The sequence below is a fragment of the Trachypithecus francoisi genome, unplaced genomic scaffold, assembly GCF_009764315.1.
Source record: "Trachypithecus francoisi isolate TF-2019V2 unplaced genomic scaffold, Tfra_2.0 Lachesis_group13, whole genome shotgun sequence".
In the NCBI taxonomy this organism is placed as follows: Eukaryota; Metazoa; Chordata; class Mammalia; order Primates; family Cercopithecidae; genus Trachypithecus; species Trachypithecus francoisi.
Genome location: NW_022681458.1, coordinates 120,889,960 through 120,916,310, shown reverse-complemented (window position 1 = coordinate 120,916,310; position 26,351 = coordinate 120,889,960). Strand labels below are relative to the sequence as shown.

The window sequence follows — 26,351 nt, the reverse complement described above, 5'->3', positions numbered from 1 at the left end:
ACACCAACTTGCATTTCTAAGAACGAGTATTTTGTGCCATATTTTTTGAAGAACACTATCCCAATTCAATGGGACGTGCAGCCCAGTGCTGATGGGTAGTCAGATTGTGGCACCAATGACTTCCTGGCATTTGGGTAAAAACATTCGGGAGAGGCTGGGTGCAGTGGCTCACGTCTGTAATCCCAGCACTTTGGGAGGCTGAGGCGAGTGGATTACTTGAGGTCAGGAGTTCGAAACCAGCCTGGCCAACATGGTGAAACTCTGTCTATACCAAAAGTACAAAAATTAGCTGGGCATGGTGGTGCGCACCCGTAATCCCAGCTAGTCGGGGGCTGAGGCAGGAGAATCGCTTGAACCCGGGAGGTGGAGGTTGCAGTGAGCCAGGATCATGCCACTGCGCTCCTGCCTAGGCGACAGAGCGAGACTTCGTCTAAAACAGACAGACAAACAAACAAACGAACCAGCCAGCAGAGTTTGGTTGAAACAGTAGCAACAAGCCAACAAGTCAAAGACATGATGGAGAGGAGATTCCATCAAAAATCTACAATCAGGAATGCAAAGACCGCAAATTTGTCATTAAACCTTTTCGGTGACCTAGCTAGGCCTCTGTGCTAGGGCTTAGAAATCAGTGTGGGAATCTCAGTCTATACAACAGGTTTCTGAAAAGTCATATACAAATGAAGCATTATAAGCAAATAAGTCTGAGACATAAGAGAAGCAACTCTATTTAAAATAGCTGCAGCATCACAATGGAACTCTTTGTGGTGTGATTACACCCCTGGTGTGTGTTTCAGCAGCCAACATCTGTGCTTTGTTCTCCTTTGATCCTGACCACAAGCCTGGGAGAGGGAAGCCCCAGAAGTTCTGCACCTCAGAAACAGAGAATGGCTTACTGCCCCCACCCACCCCCCCCACCCCCGATTTTACAGATGAGGAAAGTGAAGCACAGAAAAGTCAAGTGAAGCCGTGCACGGTGGCTCGTGCCTGTAATCCCAATGCTTTCTGGGTAGTTTTGTGTTTTTCTTTTCTTTTCTCTTTTTTTTTTTTTTTTGAAACGGAGTCTCACTCTGTTGCCCAGACTGGAGTGCAGTGGCGTAATCTCGGCTAACTGCAGCCTCTGCCTCCTGGGTTCAAGCGATTCTCCTGCCTCAGCCTCCGGAGTAGCTGGGATTACAGGTGCCCCCACCCCCCGCCACCACACCTGGCTAGTTTTTGTATTTTTAGCAGAGATGGGGTTTCACCATGTTGGCCAGGCTAGTCTCGAACTCCTGACCGCAGGTGATCCGCCCACCTTGTCCTCCCAAAGTGATAGAATCATAGGCATGAACCACCATGCCCCAGCCCATAATCCCAGTGCTTTGGGAAGCTGAGGCAGATGGATCACTTGAGCCCAGAAGTTTGAGAGCAGCCTAAGCAACATAGCAAGACCCCATCTCTACAAAAAAAAATCAAGCAATTAGCTGGCCACACCTGTAGTCCCAGCTACTCGGGAGACAGAGCCAGGAAGATTGCTTGAGCCCAGGAGATTGAGGCTGCAGTGAGCTCTGATGGCACCACAACATTCCAGCCTGGATGACAAGTGACATCCTATTTCAAAGAAGACAGAGACTAGAGACAGCCTGTCTCAAAAACAAAAAAAAAAGGCCAAGGGACTTTTTTTCTTTAAATTAGAAAGACAAAGTTCTCATATGCAGTGTTAAAGATTTTTGTTAAACCACTGTTAATTATTTATGTCAAAACTATTTGTAGCTTCAGAAAATGGGGAATGCTGAGTATTTTAAAAAGAGATGAGAAAACAGCTACTGAAAAGTTGATTTATTATAAGTGTTGAAAATCAGTATAGAAAAATTGGCCAGGCGTGGTGGTTCATACCTGTAATCCCAGCACTTTAGGAGGCCAAGAAGGGTAGATCACTTGAGGTCAGGAGTTTGAGACCATCCTGACCAGCATGGAGAAACCCCATCTCTACTAAAAATACAAAATTAGCTGGGCGTGGTAGCGCATATCTGTAATGCCAGCTACCTGGGAGACTGAGGCAGGAGAATCGCTTGAACCCAGGAGGCGGAGGTTGCAGTGGGCAGAGATTGTGCCATAGCATTCCAACCTGGGCAACAAAGGCGAAACTCCATCTCAAAAACAAACAAACAAACAAACAAAATCAATGCATGTGTTACTACCCATTCTGAGGTGATGGAACATGAGAAAAGCTGAGACAGCATCGAAAGAATGCCAATGTCAATCCTTAGACTACCCAAACCACCCACTTACCTAAAAAAAGCAAATCTCATGAGTAGCTCACAGGTTTTTACCAGTACAATGTTTACTGCTGTGTGGACTCAAGCAAATTCCTGTCACCTCTGGGTCCCAGAGAACAGCACATGAGGCCCTGGGCCTGCAATGCCAGGGACCCTTGGCACAGGTGCCCAGAGGCAGGTAGCATGAAGAGGCTGCCATGCACCAGGCTGGGCAAACTAACCCACTTCTAGCCACAGCAGTCTAGCCCCAGAACTGAGTCCCGACCCAAAAGGAGTCACCCTGGCCTTCGGGGTCTGTTTTGCATGGGAGGGTGACTAGCCCACTGTGGCAACAGAGCCTGAGGCAGCCCCCTGAGCCCCACCTCCTGGTACTTACCCCTGCGGTTGTGCAATTCTCTCCCCTCTAGTGTGGGCGGGACCTGTGACTCACTTGTAACCAATGGAATACGGCCAGTGTGATGGATGACACTCCATGTTAACTACATTATGTTACAATTTGCTGGCCATGAAGAAGCCAATTGCCATGTCATGAATGACCCGTGGGGAGGGCCACAGCACAGGGAACCATGGAAGGCCCTAGGAACTGAAGGCAGCCTCCTCTAACAGCCAACAAAAAACTGAAACTCACTTTCTGTTTGTTTTTTAAGACAGTCTTGCTCTGTCGCTCAGGCTGGAGTACAGTGGCATGGTCTCAGCTCACTGCAACCTCCGTCTCCCGGGTTGAAGCGATTCTCCTGCATCAGCCTCCTGAGTAGCTGGCGTCCGCCACCACGCCTGGCTAATTTTTTTGTATTTTTAGTAGAGACGGGGTTTCACCGTGTTGGCCAGGCTGGTCTCAAACTCCTGACCTCATGATCCTCCCTTCTCGGCTGCCCAAAGTGCTGGGATTACAGGCATGAGCTACCGCGCCCAGCCTAAAACTCACTTTTATAGTAGCTGCAAGGAATTGAATTCTGGGAGCTTGGAAGTGTGTCCTTCCCCTGCCGAGCCTCCAGAGGAGACAATCCCAGCTGACACCTTGGCTGCAGCCTTGTGAGACCTTAAGCAGAGGACCCAGCCAAGCAGTACCCACATTCCTGACCCACAGAAACTGTAAGCTATAATAATAAATGTGTGTTTTCTGAGCCACTAAATTTGTTCAGCAAGAGGTAACTAATACATCGACCAAACAAGGGTGTCCAATGTCAGAGATTACACTTGACATGTACAGGGAATCAGTCAGCGGCCACAGCAGCAAAGCAGATGTGGCAAATGCAGGAGGAGGTGCTGAGTCGCAGAGGAGCTGCTGGCAGGGAGGGGAGCCAGGGGTGCCTGGCCCTGCGGGGGCAGGGGACAGCCTGTTCACCACAGACCTGAAGCATCCTGCTCCACGTTCCAGTTCTACACAGGGCTGGCTCTCACATGCACCCTCCCATGATTCACTCCTTCCTTCTCCAGAAACCTGCTCATCTCTCTGCGGCCTCTGGGTCAGAGAGCATACCAGGAGCCTTCCAATCATCTGCCAGGGGAACACGGAAGTCACTGGGCAGCCAGGCATGGCGGCTCACGCCTGTAATCCCAGCACTTTGGGAGGCTGAGGCGGGTGGATCACCCGAGGTCAGGAGTTTGAGACCAGCCTGGCCAACATGGTGAAACCCCATCTCTACTAAAAATACAAAAACTAGCCAGGCGTGGTGGCGGGAGCCTGTAATCCCAGCTACTTGGAAGGCTGAGGCAGGAGAATCGCTTGAACACGGGAGGTGGAGGTTGTGGTGAGCCGAGATGGGGCCATTGCACTCCAGCCTGGGCAACAAGAGCGAAATTCCGTCTCAAAAAAAAAAGAGGTTGAGGCTGTAGTGAGCCAATATCGCACCACTGCACTCCAGCCTGGTGACAGAGTGAGATCCTGTCTCAATATACGTGTGTGTGTGTGTGTGTGTGTGTATAGCTAGTGAGATGAGTATCATCATGTACTGTTTTACTCAGCATCTACCATAGTTAAATCTTGTATGTAAATGTATATACACACTCATTACATCTTTCCAAAGACAAAAAAGTAAAATGCCATCATCCCCACTTATGAAAACCTATGAGAAAATGATGCTCAGAGAGACTGAGGAACTCATAAATGGAAATAGACTTCATTACTAAGACTCAGGCCGCTCTATTTCAAGACGAAGTTCTTTCCACAGGCCGCCCCCGACCCTGATATAAACAATCCTTACAACCTGGCCTGCCAGCTCTGAGTCTTCCCTTAAAGATGGAGTCTGCGGGTGGCAGCTCCCCAGACACAGCTGGCTGCTTCGCCGCTTCTATTTTGCTCACAGTCTCCTTCTGTCTTGAACAAACTTCTTTTCTTTGCCTTCCTCTCTACTTTCCCACCCTTCAAGACTCATCTTGTCAAGTCCTCTAAGAAACCCTCCTTCCTTCCCTTTCTAGCCTGGGTTACTTATTCCTAACACAAATGCATGCTGCTAGCATCGAGTATTATTGCACACGATGACGGTTGTGCTAGCTAATGCATTACTTCATGGTATTACTTTTATCAGCATGCATGTTCATCTTCTCCAACAAGGTGGAGACTCCTGAAGTCAGGGTTGTGTGTATTTCATTTCGTATCCCAGTGCTTAGCCCAAAGCATGAGACACAGTAGGATGTTGGTAGATGGGATGCTCCTGCCCATGAAACGACCAGCAGCACTAGAAGTTTGGAAAGTAATTAAAGGCAAGGCTCATGTTTACTTATTCTTGAAGCCCTACTATCACCCACATTAGCAGTCACCTGGCACAGGAGTTTCCACAGATAACCACTGGACACATATTCTTTGCATAACTGACTACAGATCTACCCAGGAGCTTGCTAGGCTCACCCTCCTTCCGGGAAAAGAGAATCCACAAGCGTCTCTGACCGTCTCGTTCACCCTCTACGCATGCTTTCCTGTTGGCTGGACTGCCTGGTGGACACTGAGCAGCCTCTGGATACACACTCCGGTGCCCTGGGGAGCTTCTGCACACCTGATGAGGCAGAAGAATGACCCCTAGTGGTCCTCGCTGGCTTTGTTCGTCCATGAAGCACTGGAATTGGGAGGGGTGTTTTCAAAAAAGGTACAGTAATTCAAAGACAACTGTCTAGAAAGAGCGCTTATCAATACACAAGAATTCTGGCAATCGCAACAGAATAAGTAGCTGTAGAACCACAGAGTAAATATTAAATATACCTCTTTATTACTGGTAATAACCCATGTAATATAGCAGTAAATAAAATATGTTATAAATCTTTTAAAGCCTATGCAATTTTCAACCTTAAAATGCTTTAAGAAAAGCTCTCATGAACATTCCAAATAATACAGACAACAGATACATCACACTGTACAGTTCTTCAAAGGCATATTTTTAAATAACCCATCTTAAAAAAAAAAAAAAAAAAAAAAAAAAACCTCTGCCCCCCACCACCTACCCAGCAAGAATTACTATGATTTTGCAGTAAGAGATTTTGGAAAAACAGTCTATTAAAACCAGGGCTTCAGTTCTTCCAAAACCACACAAAGGATCTGTTTCTACCAGCACACACTCTCTTTAAATGGAAAAGTTTACCTTATCCCATCAAACCAGTCCCCCCAAAGGCAGTTTGTTACCATGTAAATTCAAAGTTGATCAAATCAGTTGTCATAGACTCATTTTCTGATTTGATTATTCTTGTTTTCTTTGGAGGAAGGAGGATAGCACTTTGTTTTTCTAATGAACAGGTACAGTACAAAAAGTTTAATTTCTTTTGTTAAACAGAAGTTCTCTAGGATTACTTTCTCCCTGATTTAGCTCTGAACTAAAGTTCATAACTACCTTCGTGGTAACAATCAAAGTTCACCTCCTGGAGGTGCTTATAAACTGCTTGCTTATAAACCCAGGGCCTCTGAAATATACTGACATATCCTCTTCGCCGACCTAGGGCACTCCCTTCCGCTAACCACCCACTCAGCGCCACCTGGGCCAAGCTCCTCCGCCGCAAGCTCAGCCTCAGTTTAAATCCTGGACCTAGCATCCATGAAACCTTAGGAAAGCACTCTAAGCCTTTGATCACAGGCTGGCAGACCAAGCCCACCCTCTGAATTAGACACCCACAAAGCCGATATAATCAATATCGAAGGCAATGAAGTAATTATTTCATCCAGAAAGAATTCCTGTTTCAGGTTCACACAGGACGTTTCACACACTTAACACATCTTCCTTGCACACTTTGTGTGTGCAGACACTCAGCTGGTTTCTCACAGCTAGACGTGTACATTTCACACATATTCCAAGGGACTTGGAAAGAAATTTCAACTTTTAAAGTTGCTTTCTAGTCACAGGTGAGTGGTCTCTTGCCTCTTTGAAATATAAAGTTTCTTCACAGCCCATAACATGGAAAGATTGCTAGAAGACTTTTATGCAAGACAGTCAGAATATGGAATGCAAGACTCCCTCTGTCACAGGTTTAGTCAACTTCTTGTGAAAGTACCTGTAGTTGACGCTGACAGATCCCTCTGTTGAAGGAGTCAGGTGCGACAGGGATGGACACGTGGGACAGACCCTAACCCTGCCAAAGAGAATGGTCAGATGACAATCAGATCACAGAGAGTGGAGGGAGATGACCACGGGGAGCCGAAGAAGGCACGCCAGGGGTTCTAGGAAAAGAGCAGGGATATCTGCAAAGAGTTCAATAGGGTGACCAGGAAGGATGATCAGGAGGGGTTCAGGCTGCTGTGCATGGTGTGGAGCTCGAGATCTGTGTGGAAGGAGGAGCACCTTTGCAGGGCAGTGGCCCTGAAAGGATGGGTAGAACTGTGTCAGAAATTGGAGGAGAGTAGGAGTCCCAGCAGAATGAACTGCATGAGAAAAGGCACAGAGTGATGAGGGGAATCGAAGGGGCTTTGCATAGCATCCATCTTTACAAGCACCTGTGAGGCCACTCTAACCACCTTCGTTCTACAGACATGCCGGCTCACAAAGCCCACATGGGGCAGAGCTGAAATTCACAGAGCTGTGTGTGATTCCTCAGCCAGAGCAACCTCTCTATGCCAAGCACAGGCACCGCTCAGGGAGAAGGAGTGCTGAACAGCATGGGCGCAGGTGGAGGGATGGCAGGCATCCCGATGGGGTGAGGTCCCCGGGTGCTTTGATGGAGTGCTCTAGAATCCCTGTGGAGGAGGGGTTTGGAGAAACAACTGGGGCCGGGGGATGGAGGCGGCTTATCCAAAGCTGCATTTCCATAGCATTAGTGCGCCATGGCTCACTTAGGTGTGTTGTCATTTGAGGCAGTTCCATCATTTGCTCTAACGCTGGCTGTATCAGTTGTACTTACTTCTGCAGGTGACGAGCAGGAGTGCAATCTGGGTAGTACTTACGCCAGCTGCCAAGGCAGGGGTTCCTACAGTGGACAGAAACAGGGAGAGACCTGAGTGGGAAGACCACCACGACCACCAGACCACATCTCCAAAGCGTGTGAGGTCAGGAAAACAAGGAGGAAAGCAGAAGAGGCTGAAAAGTAGAAATGGAAAACTACATTCTGGGGACTATCAGGGAGAAGGCATGCTGGCCAGCAAATATTTGGAAGAAAAACAGGGCAGAAAAGAACGTGACGGCGAGCTCACCACCACTGGAGCCAAGGGTGGGGAGCGGCAAGGCAGACGGCAAGTGTCTACTTTCAACTTAGCAGAAAACTTTCTCACTGAGAAAACAATCAGTCCTCCAATCTGGTTTTAGAGAAATAGAACCTGGCCAGACTTCTAAGATCACTGTGCTGTCTCTTATTTCACTCTGCCTCTTGGTACCAGTCCTCAAAAGAGAGCTCCTGCTTTAGAGAGAAACTTGAAACGCTTCCTCAAGGCGACATGATCTTACATTTAAGCTAACTCATTCCGTTTAGCCAACACCTAAGATCCTGCAATGAGTCCACATCAATAGAGGGCCGGGGATACAGAGTGAACAGTGCATGGTCTCTGTGCTCACAGGGCTTACGTGACAACGGGGACTGAGAGGACCACAAAGCAGCAGAAGGAGCCGGGAGGGGCTCATGAGGAGCATCAGGGAAAGCCCTCGGCGCGTCCAGAAAGGCTGCAGAGCAGCTACACAGTACTTAAGACTGAGGAGACGGTCAGAACAGGGCTTCATGAAGACATTTTATTATTTGTATGTTATACATCAAGAAGCTTTCTTTTTTTTTTTTTTTTCAAGTCTCGCTCTCTCACCCAGGCTGGAGTGCAGTGGTGCAATCTCGGCTCACTGCAACCTCTGCCTGTCCAGTTCAAGCGGTTCCCCTGCCTCAGCCTCCCAAGTAGCTGGGACTACAGCCATGCGCCACCATAGTGGGCAATAAAGGAGTGAGACCTCGAGTAGGGAGAGGGGTGAAAGGAGAAGCAGGAGAAAGCTCAGGCATGGGAGAACTGGCAATGCTGTAAATATTGGAAACAGCCTCTGACTGTGTAGGGGGAGGTCCCTGGAGTCTGCAGGCTGCCCCAACCAGCCTGGCAGTAGTGGAAGCGGACCGCAATGGGGACTGATGTGTGTTTCTGGAACATGTACCCCCTCCCTGTGCCTGAGGTAAGGAATACGGCTTAGCAATGAAAAGACAAAAAGAAGAAAGGGATATTTCCCATGCCCATACAATCCAAGAATCTCTGCAGCAAAAAAAAAAAAAAAAAAAAAAAAAAAATCCATACACATACCAAAAGCAATTTTTCCCTAATAAAGAACATAATTTGCACAGATGAGTTGATAAGTTGGCCAATCGCACATGGAAAAGTGCGGACTTAAAGTTACGCAGGTATCTTAGTTATCTTGACCCAGGAAGTCAGGGCCTTTAAGGAAGCCACACTCCACTGCTGTCTCCGCAGCCAGAATCGAGTCCCCAGCACTTTCCCCACTTCACTGAGTGCCAGCCCCTGCAGAATGCCGCAGCCTCCCCCAGGCTGAGAAACCCTGGCCTGGGGCTCCGTTTCCAGCTGCGCGGGGATGAAGAAACTTCACGGGTCAGGACATCTTCTTGTCTTAGATTCTCACTCAAACCAATGTGTGGCTAATGAAGGCAGTCTAGACTCACAGAGTTTTACCACAGGATTCAAATAATATCACACATGTGTTTTCACTGCATAAATCAGATTTTAGGAAAGCTTTCCCAGCTGTAACTACTGAAAATACACAAGAAGTAACTGATGACTTAGCCCGTAAGAAGTTAACCAGCTCATCCCTTTGACTCCTGTGCAACACTCACCTTGAGATGTTTTTAACTACTAGAAATAAGTAAGCTTGGTTTTTTCTTTCTTTCTTTTTTTTTTTTTTTTGAGATGGAGTCTCGCTCTGTTGCCCAGGCTGGAGTGCAGTGGTGTGATCTCAGCTCCCTGCAACTTCTGCCTCTCGGGTTCATGCCATTCTCCTGCCTCAGCCTCCCATGTAGCTGGGACTACAAGCGCCCGCCACCAGGCCCAGCTAATTTTTTGTATTTTTAGTAGAGACGGGGTTTCACCGTGTTAGCCAGGATGGTCTCGATCTCCTGACCTCGTGATGTGCCCGCCTCGGCCTCCCAAAGTGCTGGGATTACAGACGTGAGCAACTGCACCCGGCCATAAGCTTGTTTTAATATGTGAAGTTGATGGACGCTAACTTTCCTAAGGATTCCAGAACTTGAAAACCATCCAGGTATCTGGTCCTTCATCACTGCCACCTGAGAAGGCTTGTGGAGGCTGCAGTGCGAAGCAGCAGCTTCACCCTCCCGGCAGCAGGGGGCTCTGTTCCTGCTCCCGGGCCACAGCGCCTTCACCAACCCGGGCGGGAGGCCGAATCCTCAGCCCAGCCAGGTTTCTGTGCTTCTCAGACACAACCAGAGGCCCCATTCCGACTTGAGCTACGTGTGCGGCAGTGAATCATCCTGACAGTACTGTTCAGTGTGACGGAACGCGTCTAGCTTGGTGGCACACAACTAAATAAGTAGAAATGAACAGCAAGCTGCAGTGTGTCAGGACAAGCTCTAGTGTGTGAATTAGACACAGGCTGGGGCAGAGGGATGTTGCAGGAAGTCTCTTTCTTCATTCACATCTACTCAAATAGAGAAGGCCAGCCTTAAACCCAAGGGCCCAAATTAGTGTTAAAACTTTTACTACATCCTTTCTAAAAAGTCCTCAAAGTGGGCCTTGTGTAGCAACTTACAAAAGGAAATCAGGAAGTCTGCACTGGCAATATGCATTTTAAAAAACAGCATCACCAAGGAGCAGGTAACTCACCAACTGCAGCTGGCAAGCAGGATCGTCCCGAGTCTGAGAACAAAAAATCTACAAAAACGCTAACAGCACAGGTAAATTAGCTTAGATTTGTTGACCATATAAAAACGAGAACATCCCAAGTCAGCTCCATTTCAAAAAAGAAAGACAAAGGATGTACTACTCCACACAGGCAGTTCAGGTTGTACCTACACAGGTAAACTGATCATCCAAGAGGTAAAAGCAAAACACGTAAGTGAAATCAACACAGGCTTAAGGAAAATTTGCAATTCCCTCACTTGAAAGTTGGTATCAGAAGACAACTGGCCAGGCCAGTCACGGTGGCTCATACCTGTAATCCCAGCACTTTGGGAGGCCACGGCAGGCGGAACGTCTGAGCCCAGGAGTTCAAGACCAATCTGGGCAACACAGCAAGACCCCATCTCTGCAAAAAACATTTAAAAATTAGCCAGGCATGGGGGCGTGCATCTGCATTCCCAGCTACTCTGGAGACTGAGGTGGGAGGATTGCTTGAGCCCAGGAGTTCACGACTGCAGTGAGCCATGATTGCACTACTGCATTCCACTGTGGGTAGCCAAGCAGGACCCTGTCTGAAAAATTACATTGAATGCTGAGGTCCATACTCCTGGAGAACAGAGATTGCCATAGGCCCCCCGCCTGGGTTGGGAGGCCGACCCCTGCATGAAGTTTAAAATGACCCCTGCATGAAGTCAGATCAATGTGTTCACTCTAACTTTTATTCAACATTGATCTGCAGAAAAAGGAAATCCTAAATATTTGTGACAATGAAACCAGGGCAAAATGGAAAGCTGAGCCCAAAAGTTAGTCTCTCCTGAAGCCTCTCTTCAAACAATAGTATTTTAAAAAGCCCAAAGGGCACAGAGAATGGAAGGCTCACTAGCTGATGTGTGAATCTGACAAATTTACAAAAGCCGAAACCCAGAAGTGAGCCGTTCGATGAGGAAGGAGCTGTTGAGAGGAGGGCTGCTTGCCCACCAGGACCGGCTCAGTCTGAACTGACAGATGGAGCAGCAGAACCACGGTGCATAACTAGAGACAGCCTAAGTAGAGGTCTGTGTGGGACCACCCCACCCCTGCAGGCAGCTCTGTCCATAACCAGCGCTCTTCTCTTAGAAGAAACTGTCTGGAGTGAACCAAGGCATCCAGCCTGGCCGTTGGCCCCCAGAGTACACCTTCCCTTGATGAGGCATTAGAGATTCCCAGCACTATGACTCGTTTTCTACCCATTCACCTCGAAGTCAAGCCCGGGCATCCAGGATATGGCTGGACAACCAGTAATCATCAGATACATGAGGAAAACTGCAGCTTAAAAAATAAAGAAGAAAAAGTGAATACAAACACAACTTTCAAAAGATCTAATATCCTTCGAAAGTCAAGATATTGAATCCACAAGGCTGCCAAGAACAGTTGCTGTGAAAAAGGAACAAATAAAGACAAAGAAAGCTTTCGTTCACGCATACCCACGGTGAACAAGTGAGAAGATCAAGTTGATTCCACTAGTGTAAGCTTTCAAAGGGCAAGGAATTTGTCTGTTTCGCTCACTGCTCCATCTCAAGAACTTACAACCGCGCTTGGTAAAGTGCTTAGAAAAACACAGGGAGGGAGGATAAATTTGAGAAAATAAAGATGGAAAATATAGGAAGCAGATGGAGCAGATATGAATCTAGGTTCCAAAGGTGGTAACAGGAGCTCTGGAAGGAGAAAACAGAAGTGATCAAATAATTTCAAAACTACTTTTTCTAGAGCTGAAGAGGCAGGAGTCTTCACTGGAAGCCTCTGCCGACTGCCGAGCAGGATGAGTCACAAAACAGCCACACTTCGATCCACAGCCATGTCCATTTCAGACCCTGCAGATAAGGAGAAGGCCCTGATAACGGGAGAGAGGGAAAGCCAGGGCCCCCACTGCAAAGGGACGACCAGGGAGGGCTACACCAGTTTGATCACCGATGATGCACCCTCCAAGACTCTGAGCCAAGCCTTCCACATTCCCAGGGAAAACGATTTTGAACCCAGAATTTTACTCCAAGCTAAACTAGCAATCTAATAAAGGGCGAAAGTACCAACACTCTCACACATGCCGAGGGACTCTGAAAGCTCTCCTCCAGCACGTCCTTCCCGAAAATGCACTCCAGCAAAACGAGGATGAAAACCAGGAAAGGAAGACGTGAAATTCAGAATAGTGTGGAACTGACCCAGATGTCCGATACAAATCTCACCACCTACAAAGTAACCAGTCCGAATTAGATCGGACAACCCACGAACTCTAAGCAGAATATCTTCAGAAGAATGGAAGCAGATTTCAAGCAATAAAGAAAGAACACTGGCATGAGGGGAAAGAGAGCACATAAGTGTTCTCTCAAGAAAAAAAGCAGCCCAACATCAGGAAAAATGGCGAGGGGGTGAAGGGGCACTGCATAGGAAACAACCAAAGCTGAAGCCCACACATGGCGTGATCCAGGCAGCCAACAACAGCCCGCTGGACCAGACACTAGGAATACTCCTTCAAGTGGGGGCCTGCATGGCACGGTGAAGGATGTGCAACTGCTGCACAGTGCTCAGCTCGGCAATGAGCCAGGTTCACGTAAGTGAGAAGAACCACATCATCTGTGACTGATGTTTAACTTTCAGAATTAATCTACAGAGAAGCACCAACGCCTGAATTATGGTCACAGAATGGAATGTCCATGTCATCCATCCTGATAATGTAAACAAAGAAGAAAGAACTGACAAGAGCTGGGAAGGGGACGGGGTCAAGAGATGGCGGCAGGACTGCTCACACCCTCACCTTTCCAAGTGGGGAACCACGCAGCACTTTCGAGAGTTGACCAAATAAGAAAACGGAAGTTTAAATATATGATTTTAAAGGTATGGCAGTCACCCAGAAAGGAATTAAAACTGAAATTACTGCTGACAGTGGTAACTGGGGGTGAGGGGAACAGGTGAGCTAAATTCTTGTCTGTCATGTCAAGTCCTTACTGGAAAGGTCTGAGGTTGAAAATCAAGACATAATGGCATAAGATGATTATTTAGAAATACAAGAGGACCCAATGAATGAGCTGAGAGTAGAAAGGGTTAGAAGTGAGCTTTGAAGCTGGAGCAGGGAAGAGTGAAACTGAAGACCTTCCATCACAAGAACTTCCAGGCCACTGGACTTTAAAGCCCATGCAGTTAGAATTTTGATAAAATAATTTTAGGCCAGGCGTGGTGGCTCATGCCTGTAATCCCAGCACTTTGGGAGGCCAAGGTGGGCAGATCACCTGAGGTCAGGAGTTTGAGACCAGCCTGACCAACATGGTGAAACCCTGCCTCTACCAAAAATACAAAAATTAGCCAGGTGTAGTGGCACATGCCTGTAATCCCAGCTACTTGGGAGGCTGTGGCAGGAGAGTCACTTGAACCCGGGAGGTGGAGGCTGCAGTGAGCCAAGATCGTGCCATTGCACTCCAGCCTGGGCAACAAAAGCGAAACTCCATCTCAAACAAACATAAAATAATAATAATAATTTTGGGCGGACGCCGTGGCTCACGCCTATAATCCCAGCACTTTCGGAGGCCAAGGCAGGTGGATCATGAGGTCAGGAGATCAAGATCATCCTGGCTAACACGGTGAAACCCCGTCCCTACTAAAAAAAAATACAAAAACAAAATTAGCCAGGCATGGTGGCGGGCGCCTGTAGTCCCAGCTACTTGGGAGGCTGAGGCGGGAGAATGGCGTGAACCCAGGAGGCGGAGCTTGCAGGGAGCCAAGATCATGCCACTACACTCCAGCCTGGGTGACAGAGCAAGACTCCGTCTCAAATAATGATAATAATAATAATAAACTTTTAAAATGAAAAATCAAGGTCAAGTTTACTGCTATAACATTAACATATTAGTACTTTTCAAACACTATTAAGCTTCTATGGTGCTTTATTAGAAAGTAGCTCATAGACCAACAGAGGTGAGTTTTGTATTTCAGTTGTCATTTAATATTATATGCCACAATTGACCTAATCTAAAAGACCCATTTTCTCCTACATTTTTATGTCATTGGAATCAGGATGAATTCATTTAATTGGTAGGGGTCCTAGTGGTACATAAATTGTTTATGTTGTCTTGTAATCAGGGTGCCTTAGATTTAATAGGGCACTTGTAGAAAATTATGTCAACATACTTTTCCCCACATTACTTGATGAAATCATAGACTGTTACATCTATTTCTAATACTCTGCTCCTGCTCCCTTGTACTCCAGCTGTATACTGGTTGTTGGGTTTCTTCCTGAACACTTTAGGATCCTGGGACTAGCTGTATTCTAGCCTGGAAAGCTTCTGCACCCAGCCCACCCGTTCCTCACAGCGCTGGCTCCTTCTGGTCACCAAGTCTCAGTTTACGCATCACTCCCTTGGAGAAGCCTGTTTGCTACCCAATCTCAATCAGCTCTATGCCTTAGAGACATTTTCTGTCATATTGCTCAATTTTCATTAAAGCAGTTATCCTGATGTTTTCATTTCTCTTTCCTTACTAAAGCTTAAGCTCCAGGGGAGTGGAGATCTTGCCTATCTTGTTCAACACCACATCCCCAGCATCTAGAATAGAGCTCAACACCAAGTAGGTGCTCAAATAGTTCTAAAATAAATACTTTTAAAAATAGCGCTAAGCTATGGACATATCTAAACATTTAGTGAGTGCGTTTCAAATTTATAAGCAGCATGGCTTCATTATTTTTCAATAGCTAAGAATCTCATATGTATAAGTTATTTTGTTAGAAGATCCATTTCTAATGGCTATCCAATTAAATATAATTGTAGAAATATACTAATAGAATATATCAAGTATAATTTCTATAGCATGAAACAAGTCATGACATCTTTAATTCACTTGTACATATTCCAAATTTACTTTTTTTTTTTTTGAGATGGAGTCTTGCTCTGTTGCCCAGGCTGCAGCGCAGTGGCATGATCTCGGCTCACTGGAACCCCCATCTCCAGGGTTCAAGCGATTCTCCTGCTTCAGCCTCCCAAGTAGGTGGGATTACAGGCACCTGCCACCACGCTTGGCTTATTTGTGCATATTTTTAGTAGAGATGGGGTTTCCCCCAGGCTGGTCATGAACTCCTGATCTCACGTGATCTGCCCACCTCAGCCTCTCAAGTGCTGGGGATTACAGGCGTGAGCCACTGTGACCAGCCCAAATTTACCCATTCTTGAATAGAACTGATATCAAATGGATGGCAAACAAGGATGAAAACAAAAAGCTTGTTTCAAAAATTCAAGAGTGTCATTACCCTCAACTTTTTAAATTTTAAGAAGAGATGGAGGAAACATGAAGTTAAAATGACTGTTGATACTTATCATTTTATTTCCCCCAACTCAAGTATTAATTGAAACAGTTTGTCAGATATTGAAGAACGCCTGACAAGAACAATAATGAATAACTGGCCATTCCTGGAGTACTTGCATTTCACATGGATGACAAAAGGATAAAATGAAAAGGCTGAAATCCCAAGAAAGTCTATTTGTCTGCTTTTTTATTTAAAAAAAAAAGCCCATGATTCTTTGGGAGGGGATACAGGATCATTTTCCAGTCAGATCATAATTTCTACAATCTCTGTGATAATCGTAAATTCAAAAGGTTCCCGCTCTCCACACCCCAATTCACTTTTGGCACCTATATATGAAATGTCACTTCTGAAAAATGGGAAAAAAAATGTGAATACTGGGCTTTTTACCACAGTGCTCCTTTCCTGATGAAAATCTTACAGTTTGCTCAATTTAAAATACTGATGCAAGCAAGTTTAAAAATATCTCATCAATGAACATCTTTTTCTAACTATCTGGCTATCTTAGAAAATAATTAGATTAGAAACAGCAGCCAATTCTCAGAGGCAATGGGGCAATGGCTTATCTCTTCCACTCCTAATTTTAAATTTAGAATTACAGAGCAATTCTATGAGAGGTAGCAGAAGGTCTGGCACAGGCTCTGGCTTCACGATTTCAGAATACAACTTTAATTCATCGCGTCTTTGGGAAGAGTGTGTGTGAGACACTTAGCAAGAGGCTCAATAGACCTCTGTGTGCAGTGACGCTGATCAGAAAGACACATGCATTCGCCACTAGTGGAGAGGGAGGGGCCTAACCAGAGGACGAGCAGTTAGGAGAGGACTTAGCCAAAGAACTTAAAAATATCTACATGAGTGGAAACGTGTGTCATTTATAATGTACACCATTCTTGAGTCTTCGCTTGGTCTGCCAAGAAAAATTTCCTACATAAAAATCAGGATGCTTACAGGAGAAAAATAACCAACACAGACTATAATTGGCCAGTATTTAAATAAGAGGAAAACAACTCACAACTTTCACTTTTCATATGTGAGGAGGATTCGGAAGCTTAGTATTGACCTATTTGGCGCAATTCAAATTTATTTTTTTAGCTGTTTCAGATCCATAGGGTATTGCCAAGAAACTTACCCCAAAAATCGGTGGATTTTTCCGTGTGCTTAGAGCTGAAGGGATTTTTCTCAGTACTACTACTAACCTGATAAAAGTGGGAGGGCATCTTACTCCACTTCCTCCTCCAAAACCCACTACAATATTTGTAGTTCAAAACAAAGGATGGTAATGTTATAAAACTAGGAACAAAATAAGATGCTATGACAATTCTCTAATTTACAGCTGTCTCCTATCTGTGGCACTTTATACATAGTTAAGCTTTTGGGACAGAAGAAGGGGAGAAGAGAGAAACTCCACAACCTCCTGACAAAGCAGCCCTTCCACTTGCATGGGCTTATTTCTTCTGCCAGCCACTGAGTCACAAAAATATTTTTCCCCATTTAAAGAAGTCTGAGTGAATGAAGTTGGGAAGAGCAGGAAGCACAAGCGAGAAGTCAACCACAGCCTTCTCTTTACCAACCCAGCCCTGTGTCCTTATGGGCAGCTGGCTTCATCCGTCACCTTGACATTCATAGTAAGCAACATCTTTCTTTAAAACTTTTCTTGTTCTTGCCGCTTTTCTTGCCATTCTTGTCTTTGTTTTCTGACATCTTCTTTGTTCTGATTTCTCTCATTAGGTCAAAGAACACCTGGGGGGTGAGGAGGAAGGAGTAAAAAGAATAGTGAAGATAGAGCCATTTAATGATTTTTTTCTTTTATTAACCTGACACTGTGAACACAGCATTTAAGGATTCAATGAAATAATTTGACTAAGCAGGATATGTAGTTATATTTTAAAGCATACAGTCAAACTGATTTTTATAAACCATATGTCAACAGAAACAATAGATATGGGGCAAATAAGAAAAGTTAACCTTAAAAAATTCTATTTATACAAAGCAAACATCTCTCATGCAACTGCTCATTATCACACAACTGCTCAAGCCAAGGACAGAATCATGGTACTGTCACTGCCATGCAACAGCGGCTGTTTTTTTTTTTTTTAAATTCAGACAGGGTCTCCCCAGGGTCTCGCCATGATGAGTCCCTGCTCCCAGGTGCTCTTGATACCCCTGCATCTGATTTAATCCTTACAAGGACCCCACAGAGATTGGAACATCATTATGCATGACAGTTTGCCCAGCTAACTCCACAAGAGCAGCCCTGGGGAGGCAGTAGGGTGGGAGGAGGAGGGCGTAAAGTATCAACAACTAAAGCTCCTGCACTAGGGAACTGAGAAGACAGAGGAGGAGGGATGTCCTTCTGGCCACCCTATCCCTCCCCACGCACACTCCCCCACCCTCAATCTCAGGAACAACCACTCCTCCGACCTTTGTGATGTCAGCCGAGAGGAACTTTATCAAGAACTGATGACACTTGTCCTTTGAAGGTCAGGGTGTTATTTAGATACGGATTATCCTTTTGTCATAGTAGTTTGGGTTTTGCCCTCTGCTACCAGCAATCATGCCAGAGGACTGATTATACCCAAGCAGACAAAATATGAATCCTACGAAGAGACATTTGAGATTTCTCACAGAGAATGACGGAGACTACAAGTGTGGGACTGAGCATAGTCCTTATCTTTGGACATTCACACAAAACCACAAGCTCCTTCATGGCCACACCTTCTTCCTGGTGAAAAGCAAGATCAAGCCTCTGGAGTGTGGGGCTCCACATGCATTTACCACCAGCTCCAGGCACAGAAAAGCACCCCCAACCCCAGCCCCCAGCTAGATCAGGCCAACCCAAACACCCCTTCTTGCCAGCTTCTCAGGAAGGCACTACCCGAGACAGCAACAGTGAACAGCTTCGAATGCTACAGGTTTGTCTTTTTGTCCTAACAGCAAAAGACAAGAGGAGGGGAATGGAGTGCATCCAACTTAAAATGATGACAAAGTTGTTCATGGGCTGATCTTATCACATCTTTCATATAAATTCTTTACAAGTGAATACAATGCTGCCAGTCATAAATCTCTGCTGGTTCCTGTTTGGCAGGTCAAGCTGGTCCAGCAGATGAGGGGAGATGACAACGCAGACCCCCTACACGACAACCCATCCAGGAAATACACATCCACAGCTCCAAGCTGAGAGAGTCTCCCTGATTTTTTTTAAATGAGGCATATTTCTGGATTTCCTGTGTAGTTTCCACAGCTGGAAAATATTTTAATAAAAATATTTTAAGTAGCACAAGAATATAAGAGTGTAAGAGTTGAGAGATGACAATATAAAGAAGGAACATGCGCTTCCCATTGCAGATTACAACTAAATGGACTTAGGTTGTAGGATATACGTATCCTATATGTATATCTATCCTACATGTATAAGTCTCCTAAGATATATATTTTTATGTACGATACATACAAATAGATGCATCTTGCCAAAGTGTGTCTAAAGCAAATCCCTTCTCATACCAACATTCTAAATACCAATGTTCTTCTAGCACCATTTCAAGTGAAAATAAAGCTTGGATAAAAATCTCTCCCTTGTCAGCCGGGCGCGGTGGCTCAAGCCTGTAATCCCAGCACTTTGGGAGGCCGAGACGGGCGGATCACGAGGTCAGGAGATCCAGACCATCCTGGCTAACACGGTGAAACCCCATCTCTACTAAAAAAAAAAAAAAAAAAATACAAAAAAACTAGCCGGGCGAGGTGGCGGGCGCCTGTAGTCCCAGCTACTCGGGAGGCTGAGGCAGGAGAATGGCGTAAACCCGGGAGGCGGAACTTGCAGTGAGCCGAGATCCGGCCACTGTACCACTCCAGCCTGGGCATCAGAGTCAGACTCCATCTCAAAAAAAAAAAAAAAAAAATCTCTCCCTTGTCAGGTAATGAAGCATATGGTAATGTTTCTGCACAAGAAAGAGAAACAGAAGGTGGGATATGGGGAATTCAGATGTTGATGCTGCAGAACAAAAAGCAGACGTGTCCACTGTGAGGCCGCCAAAGTGCTATGTGCTTAGATTGTACAAGCACACGGATGCAATGAGAGCTAGTGAATGAGCTCAAGGCAGAAGGAAAGCCTCATCTTTAAGGTACAGCGTTAAGATTTGAGCTGTGTGGCACCCACCGTGAACCTTAATTTTAAAAAGAAAAAAGGCCTGACAATAGCAACCCCTGACAGGTGGATTTTCAAATTGTCAGCATTCATCATTGTCACTCAAGGTCACCCTTTTATTAGCTTCAGAGATTTGATTGAGAAAGTATGCTGGGATGGGATAAGAGAAAAAAAAAAAAGATCCCAGAGAGTTGATTTCTGAGAGCAAATACTATTTACAGACTACACTATAAAGACAGAACACTGTGGCTCTGTCAGTGAACAGTAAGGTGAAAAGAACAAATCTAACCAATAACTCAATGAGAGCAAAATCAAGAAGTTCCACATATATTTTAAGGGCACCTACGGGGGAACCTCCTAGAAGCAGCCAGGCCCGCCCACCTTGCTCCTGAAGAGCAAGGCTGTGGGAGGTAAGAGCACACACACAAACTAATGACGTCCATCCCTCCAGCCCAGCCTTCACAAACCAATGGCCTTGTCCCACCATCCTTCCCAGGACCACACCAACAGTAAGCATAGTTGGCCGGGTGTGGTGGCTCACACCTGTAATCCCAGCACTTTGGGAGGATGAGGCAGGCAGATCACTTGAGCCCAGGACTTTGAGACCACCCCGGACAACATGGTGAAACCCCATCTCCACAAAAAACAGCCAGTGTGGTGGTGCTACAGGTGGTGCACATCTGTGGTCCCAGCTACTTGGGACGGTGAGGTAAGAGGATTGCTTGAGCTCTGAAGGCAGAGGTTTCAGTGAACTGAGATCACACCACTCCAGCCTGGTGTCACAGTGAGACTTTGTCTCAAAAAAAAAAAAAAAAAAAACCAAAAAACACATTAAGCACACTCTAATGAAACCTCTGACAAAGTGAAAGGTTCTGTGAGCTGTTTGAAATACAGGGTGACATCCTCTCAATGTTTCTCATTATAATCACAATAATGGCTTAGACATTCATATAAATCAGAACCTTCACCTAGTTTTCATAAATGGTTCCATAAAACCCAGCAAGTGAGATGCCTCCATTCTGCTGTTTCTCAGGTCTGTTCCTGAGAAACACACAGAGCGCACACCTACCTTGTCCACATTGGCCCGCGTCTTCGCCGAGGTCTCCACGTACTGCACGCCCCACTCTTCGGCTTTACTCCTGGCCTCCTCCACAGGCACCTGCCTCCGCTCCTCTAAGTCAGACTTGTTTCCCACGACAAGCAATGGAATTTTATCTTCTTCAGCCTTCACACGGAGAATCTGCTCCCTAAGGTGTTACACCAAAAATACAGCAGCTAAAAAAACCAAAGTAACAACCCCACTTTTGTGAACCCATCTAAAATAAAAGCCTTTCCTAAGGCAGAAGGGGAAAAAAAATAATCAGATTTAGGGCATGTTCTGAGAAAGCACTCCCTAGAGGCAGTCATGAGCGAGACAAGTGTCTTCCAAGTCTGGTTCTCAGTGCCTGCATCAGAATCTCCTAGGACACTCATTACAAATGCAGATTTCTGGGCCCAGTCTTACAGAAGTAGGTGTCTGGATAGGAGCCCAGGATTTTGCATCACAACAGGGTCCCCAACTTACGCACAAAAAAAAAAAAAAGAAAAAGAAGAAAAATGGTCAATCTCTGCAATAAAAACAAGCTAAAGGAACTATCTCCATAAAATGCTAATTCCCCTGAAAATATTTCTTTGTAACATAAAAGCTGTGAAATCCAGTGTTTTCTATACGGAAGGTGGCAGCTTGTTAGTGGATCACAAAACCAATCTAGTGGGTCACAACCAGCAGTTTCCCCCCTCTCCCTCAATGAAATAGATTATAGAACAGAACTGAACAGATCAGAAATGCCCAAGGGAATTTCAAGTAGGAAAGGTGAATACTGTTTTGTTTTGAAACTTCAGCTTTGATTAGATCTGCATGTGTACATGACAAGTATGTCATCCTACCACCAGTTTCTATGCAGACACAGTAATGTTAGAGGCCACAGAATTGGGACAGATATGTTAGGCAGTAATCACATTCTAATACATACCATTTTTCTACTACAAAGCGAAAAAAACGAAAGGAAATACTACAAGCCCTATGGAAAAGTTCTTCAAAAGTGTCTTCTATAAAAATACCATTACCCATAGCACATTAAATTTTACATCTACTAAAAAGTATCAGCTATCTGAAAGTACTAATCAAAACCAAATATTTTTTTAAAAAATTAAACATCCCATTCCCATTATTTTGGTCCAGTGAGAATATTTCTATTCTTATATTCCAATACATTCTAAAAAGAGTCCTCTTCAGAATGTATTTTTTAGAGATCTGCACTGATTTTTATATGGTATAGGGTAACATTCCACAATAATAAAATTATTTTCTAGGCCAGGCGTGGTGGCTCACATCTGTAATCCCAGCACTTCAGGAGCCTGAGGAGGGAGGATCACTTGAGCCCAGGAGTTCAAGACCAGTCTGGGCAACATAGGGAGACCTTGTATCTACAAAAATAATAATAATAATAATAAAATTTCCATGTAGTCAATTTAAGTGCCAGATAGCAAATATTTTAAGACAAACTAAAAAGATGAAAAGATGCTTGAAACTGGCTTTGTGTAGCCTTGTTATACCCTACATTTGAACTCGGTCAAAGAACAAGATACATTTAAAAGTCATGTGATCAATATAAACTATGAACAATAAAAACTGACAGCTTTCTGGCTCATTAGCCTTGCAGGGGAACACAAAATTAACTCATTGATAAACATATCAATCCAAAAATGGGAGTACCAAGTTCTGGTCTCTTAACGACAAGCCTATTTATCTTACTTCATAAAATATTTTCCAGGAAAAGTTTCAAGGAAGACAGCATATTCACATGTCATTTTATATTGGGGCCTTTCTATTCGGAAGATAATACAGAAATGCTGTTTTAAAACTGCTAACAGGCATGAAGTAAAGTGACTAAGTTTAGCCACAGGGCTCAGATAATCGACCTGCATTCTTCCGTTCGCAACAACGTGAGAAACCCAAGCAAAGTTCAAGTCAGAAGAACTAACTTCCCCTTCTTTCTGGTTTTAGGTATTCATCTATCCTTTTCCTTCTAAGGATCTCTCTTTCCACCTAACAACCAAAACCCTTTTCCATGATGAGGGGAGCCCTGCTCCCATTCTGTGAGAACACCTGAGTACTATCTGTGCGTGTGGTGACTGAGGAGAGGATAAGGGACACTTTAAATATCTGTATTTCTTCATATCCTCTGCAAAGGACTCTCCTGCCCACTTCCCTTCTAGGTAAGTCACAGAACAACAGGAAATCAAAAGGCTTGGGGCAGGGAAGAAGAAGAGAGTGTGTGCATCTGTCCTGTTTTACCTTCTAGGAGGCATTAAAAACACAACTATGTAGATGCAAACAATTATAAATACATGGGCTACATTCAAACCTTAGGAAGGTCTGAAATGTCTAAAAAGTAACAGGACTTCTCATAATGAGTCACAGTCATTTAACTGGTCACTGCAACACACGCACTCTGCTTCCAGCAAAGTAGGTCTTCGACTCTGAAGCCTGCAGCTATGAAGCATCACTGAGGCACCTCCCTATTATCTTCCACTCGCCCTGCTGGGTGACCTGTGCTCACCTGGCTCAGCGATGCTTCCGTCCAAGTCCTGGAAGGATAGTTAGCTTTCTCCTTTTCACCTCTGCCTGACCACCTTACTGTCAGACCAGAACTTGCTCAAGAATTTTAAAAACTGATTGATTTGGGGTTTTTTCTCTTCAGTTCCCTACTAAACTCTAGATCTCCTTCTTAAAAAGTCATCCAGGGCCGGGTGCGGTGGCTCAAGCCTGTAATCCCAGCACTTTGGGAGGCCGAGACAGGCGGATCACGAGGTCAGGAGATCGAGACCATCCTGGCTAACACGGTGAAACTAAAAATACAAAAAACTAGCCGGGCGAGGTGGCGGGCGCCTGTAGTCCCAGCTACTCGGGAGGCTGAGGCAGGAGAATGGCGTGAACCTGGAGGCGGAGCTTGCAGTGAGCCGAGATTGCGCCACTGCACTCCAGCCTGGGCGACAGATCAAGACTTTGCCTCAAAAAAAAAAAAAAAAAAAGTCATCCAGATAGATATATTTATGAGAACAGATCTTTTTAAATACAATTATGTAGAAGAAACAGGAAGGGCATGGGGTAAAGAGACATTTACAGAGTGTAATAATTATGCCCAAAAGGCTATTTCTTTACAACAAAATTAACTTCAGGTATTTTTCATTGCCATATTTTTTTCTTTCTTCTCTAACACCTTCATGGAGAATAACTGCCACATTTTAAAATAAATAACAATGGATATTCTACTCACTATGGAAGTGCCGCGTGTCTACACTGTGACAGGGCCTGGGGACAATGGAGGGTAGCCAGGTTCCTGCCCATGAAATGCACAGTCTAATGCATCCTTTCATTTCATTTCTCAACTCACAAGTGCATTTCCAGAGAAAGAAACAAAATCCTGACACTAAGTAAACTTGCCCATGGTCAGTGAGTGGCAAGGCAGGGATTCAAACCCAGTCACCTGACTCTAAAGCCATGTTCTCACCCCTCCACTATGCTAGAAGTCCTTAAGTAGCAGCAAATGGTCATTTTGACTCACATCTTTCACTCTCCGGTCATTATTTCATAACCTTCAAAACAAACTGAATCTGCTACTTTTTTAAGCAAAATATTATTAAAAAGATAGATGGTTAATTTATCAATGAAAATCTCTCAGGATTTATAGGAACAAAATTATAAGTTCTTGAGTATATGGAATAGCTTCATTCTTTTTCAGGGACAATAAGACTCTTAAAATTATTTCATTCAGAAATCACAGATCAGGAAAGCCCAAAGAGATTATAATCGTCATAGTCTATAATGTGCCAAGATTAGATTCAGAAAGCCCCAGAAGATTCTCCCTTTTTTTTTTTTTTTTTTGAGATGGAGTCTGGCTCTGTCGCCCAGGCTGGAGTGCAGTGACGCCATCTCGGCTCACGGGCTCACAGCAACCTCCGCCTCCCGGGTTCACACCATTCTCCTGTCTCAGCCTCCCGAGTAGCTGGGACTACAGGTACCTGCCACCACACCCAGCTATTTTTTTCTGTATTTTTAGTAGAGACGGGGTTTCACCATGTTAGCCAGGATGGTCCCAATCTCCTGACCTCGTGATCCGCCCACCTTGGCCTCCCAAAGTGCTGGGATTACAGGCATGAGCCACTGTGCCCGGCCCTAGAAGATCCTTTAGACAGAATTATTCCTGAGAACAAGCTCAGCCCTCTCCTAGTATGCTCAGCCCCAAATTCCTTATAAGCCTAAGACATATAAAAAAAAAAAAAAGGCAAAAAGCCTCCCGGGGGCTTCTGCTATTTCATTTCAGACATACCTGAATTCGGCAGTTGCTGTAAAGGATTCATGTTCTGTGATTGAGAACACAAGAAGAAACCCTTCCCCACTCCGAAAGTAGTTATCTCGAATGGCTGCGTAGTCCTCTTGCCCAGCGGTGTCCAGAATATCTATCTGAACTTCTTCCCCATCAAGAACCACTTTCTTTCTATAACTGTCAGCTTTGGTAGGCTCATAGTCTTCTACAAACTGAGGAAATAAACATTATCGGTAATTAACAAAGTCTTAAGGGGAATAAAATTTGCCAAAAAACAAAATTCCACATATGGGCACTACACACTATGAACAGGACACTATAGAAGTAACATTTCACATAACACTTCTGTTCTTTATAGATCTGTTTTGCCATTTTTTTGTTTTTAAACAATAAGGACAGATATCCCAGTTTACAGATGAGGAAACCAGGCACAAAGCAGAACACTTGGTAATATTATTGTCAATATAAAATTATAATGCAAATACCTGCAAGGGTGAGAAACTGGAGTTCTTATTCATAACAGAAGTATAAAACTCATCAGAAAAGTAATTTGGCAAGATGTATGATATGGTCTGGTTCTGCATCCCCACCCAACTCTCATCATGTAGGTTGTAATCCGAATTATAATCCCAGTGTGTTGGGGGAGTGACCTTACGGGAGACAATGAGATCACAGGGGCGGTACCCCTATTCTATTCTTGTGACAGTGAGTGAGTTCTCACAGGACCTGATGGTTCCATAAGGGACTCTTCCCCCACTTCGCTCGGCACTTCTTCCTGGCGCCTTGTGAAGAAGGACATGTTGGCTCCCCCTTTTGCCATGATTGTAAGTTTCCTGAGGCCTCCCAGGCCAGTGGAAGAAAAGAGGCTATAAACCTCTCTTCTTTATAAACTACCCAGTCTTGGGTATTTCTTCACAGCAGCAAGAGAACAAACTAACACAGTGTACCAAGAGGCTTTTTAGTGGTGTGGGTTTTTGAGAAAGGAATGAAGTACCAACGCACACTGCAACATGGAAGAATT

General features: G+C 45.0%; 1 protein-coding gene and 1 long non-coding RNA gene across 6 annotated transcripts in view; both read right to left on the bottom strand.

The window, feature by feature from the left end:
- Window positions 1-5,435: 5,435 nt before the first annotated feature.
- Window positions 5,436-10,872, bottom strand: LOC117095134. The gene is made up of 2 exons (XR_004441830.1): window positions 10,814-10,872; window positions 5,436-7,637 (listed from the first exon to the last, which is right to left on the bottom strand). It is a non-coding gene; the product is annotated as an uncharacterized LOC117095134 (long non-coding RNA).
- A 5,120-nt stretch (window positions 10,873-15,992) lies between these two features.
- Window positions 15,993-26,351, bottom strand: part of RALB (RAS like proto-oncogene B) — a 52,882-nt gene continuing 42,523 nt past the window's right edge. For all 5 annotated transcript variants that reach the window (XM_033231784.1, XM_033231780.1, XM_033231781.1 and 2 more), the window contains exons 3-5: window positions 25,334-25,542; window positions 21,031-21,208; window positions 15,993-17,560 (exon numbers count right to left, since the gene is read on the bottom strand). In XM_033231784.1, coding sequence (XP_033087675.1) covers window positions 17,441-17,560; window positions 21,031-21,208; window positions 25,334-25,542 — 507 coding nt within the window. In that variant the 3' untranslated portion in view covers window positions 15,993-17,440. The remainder of the gene's footprint in view (window positions 17,561-21,030; window positions 21,209-25,333; window positions 25,543-26,351) is intronic.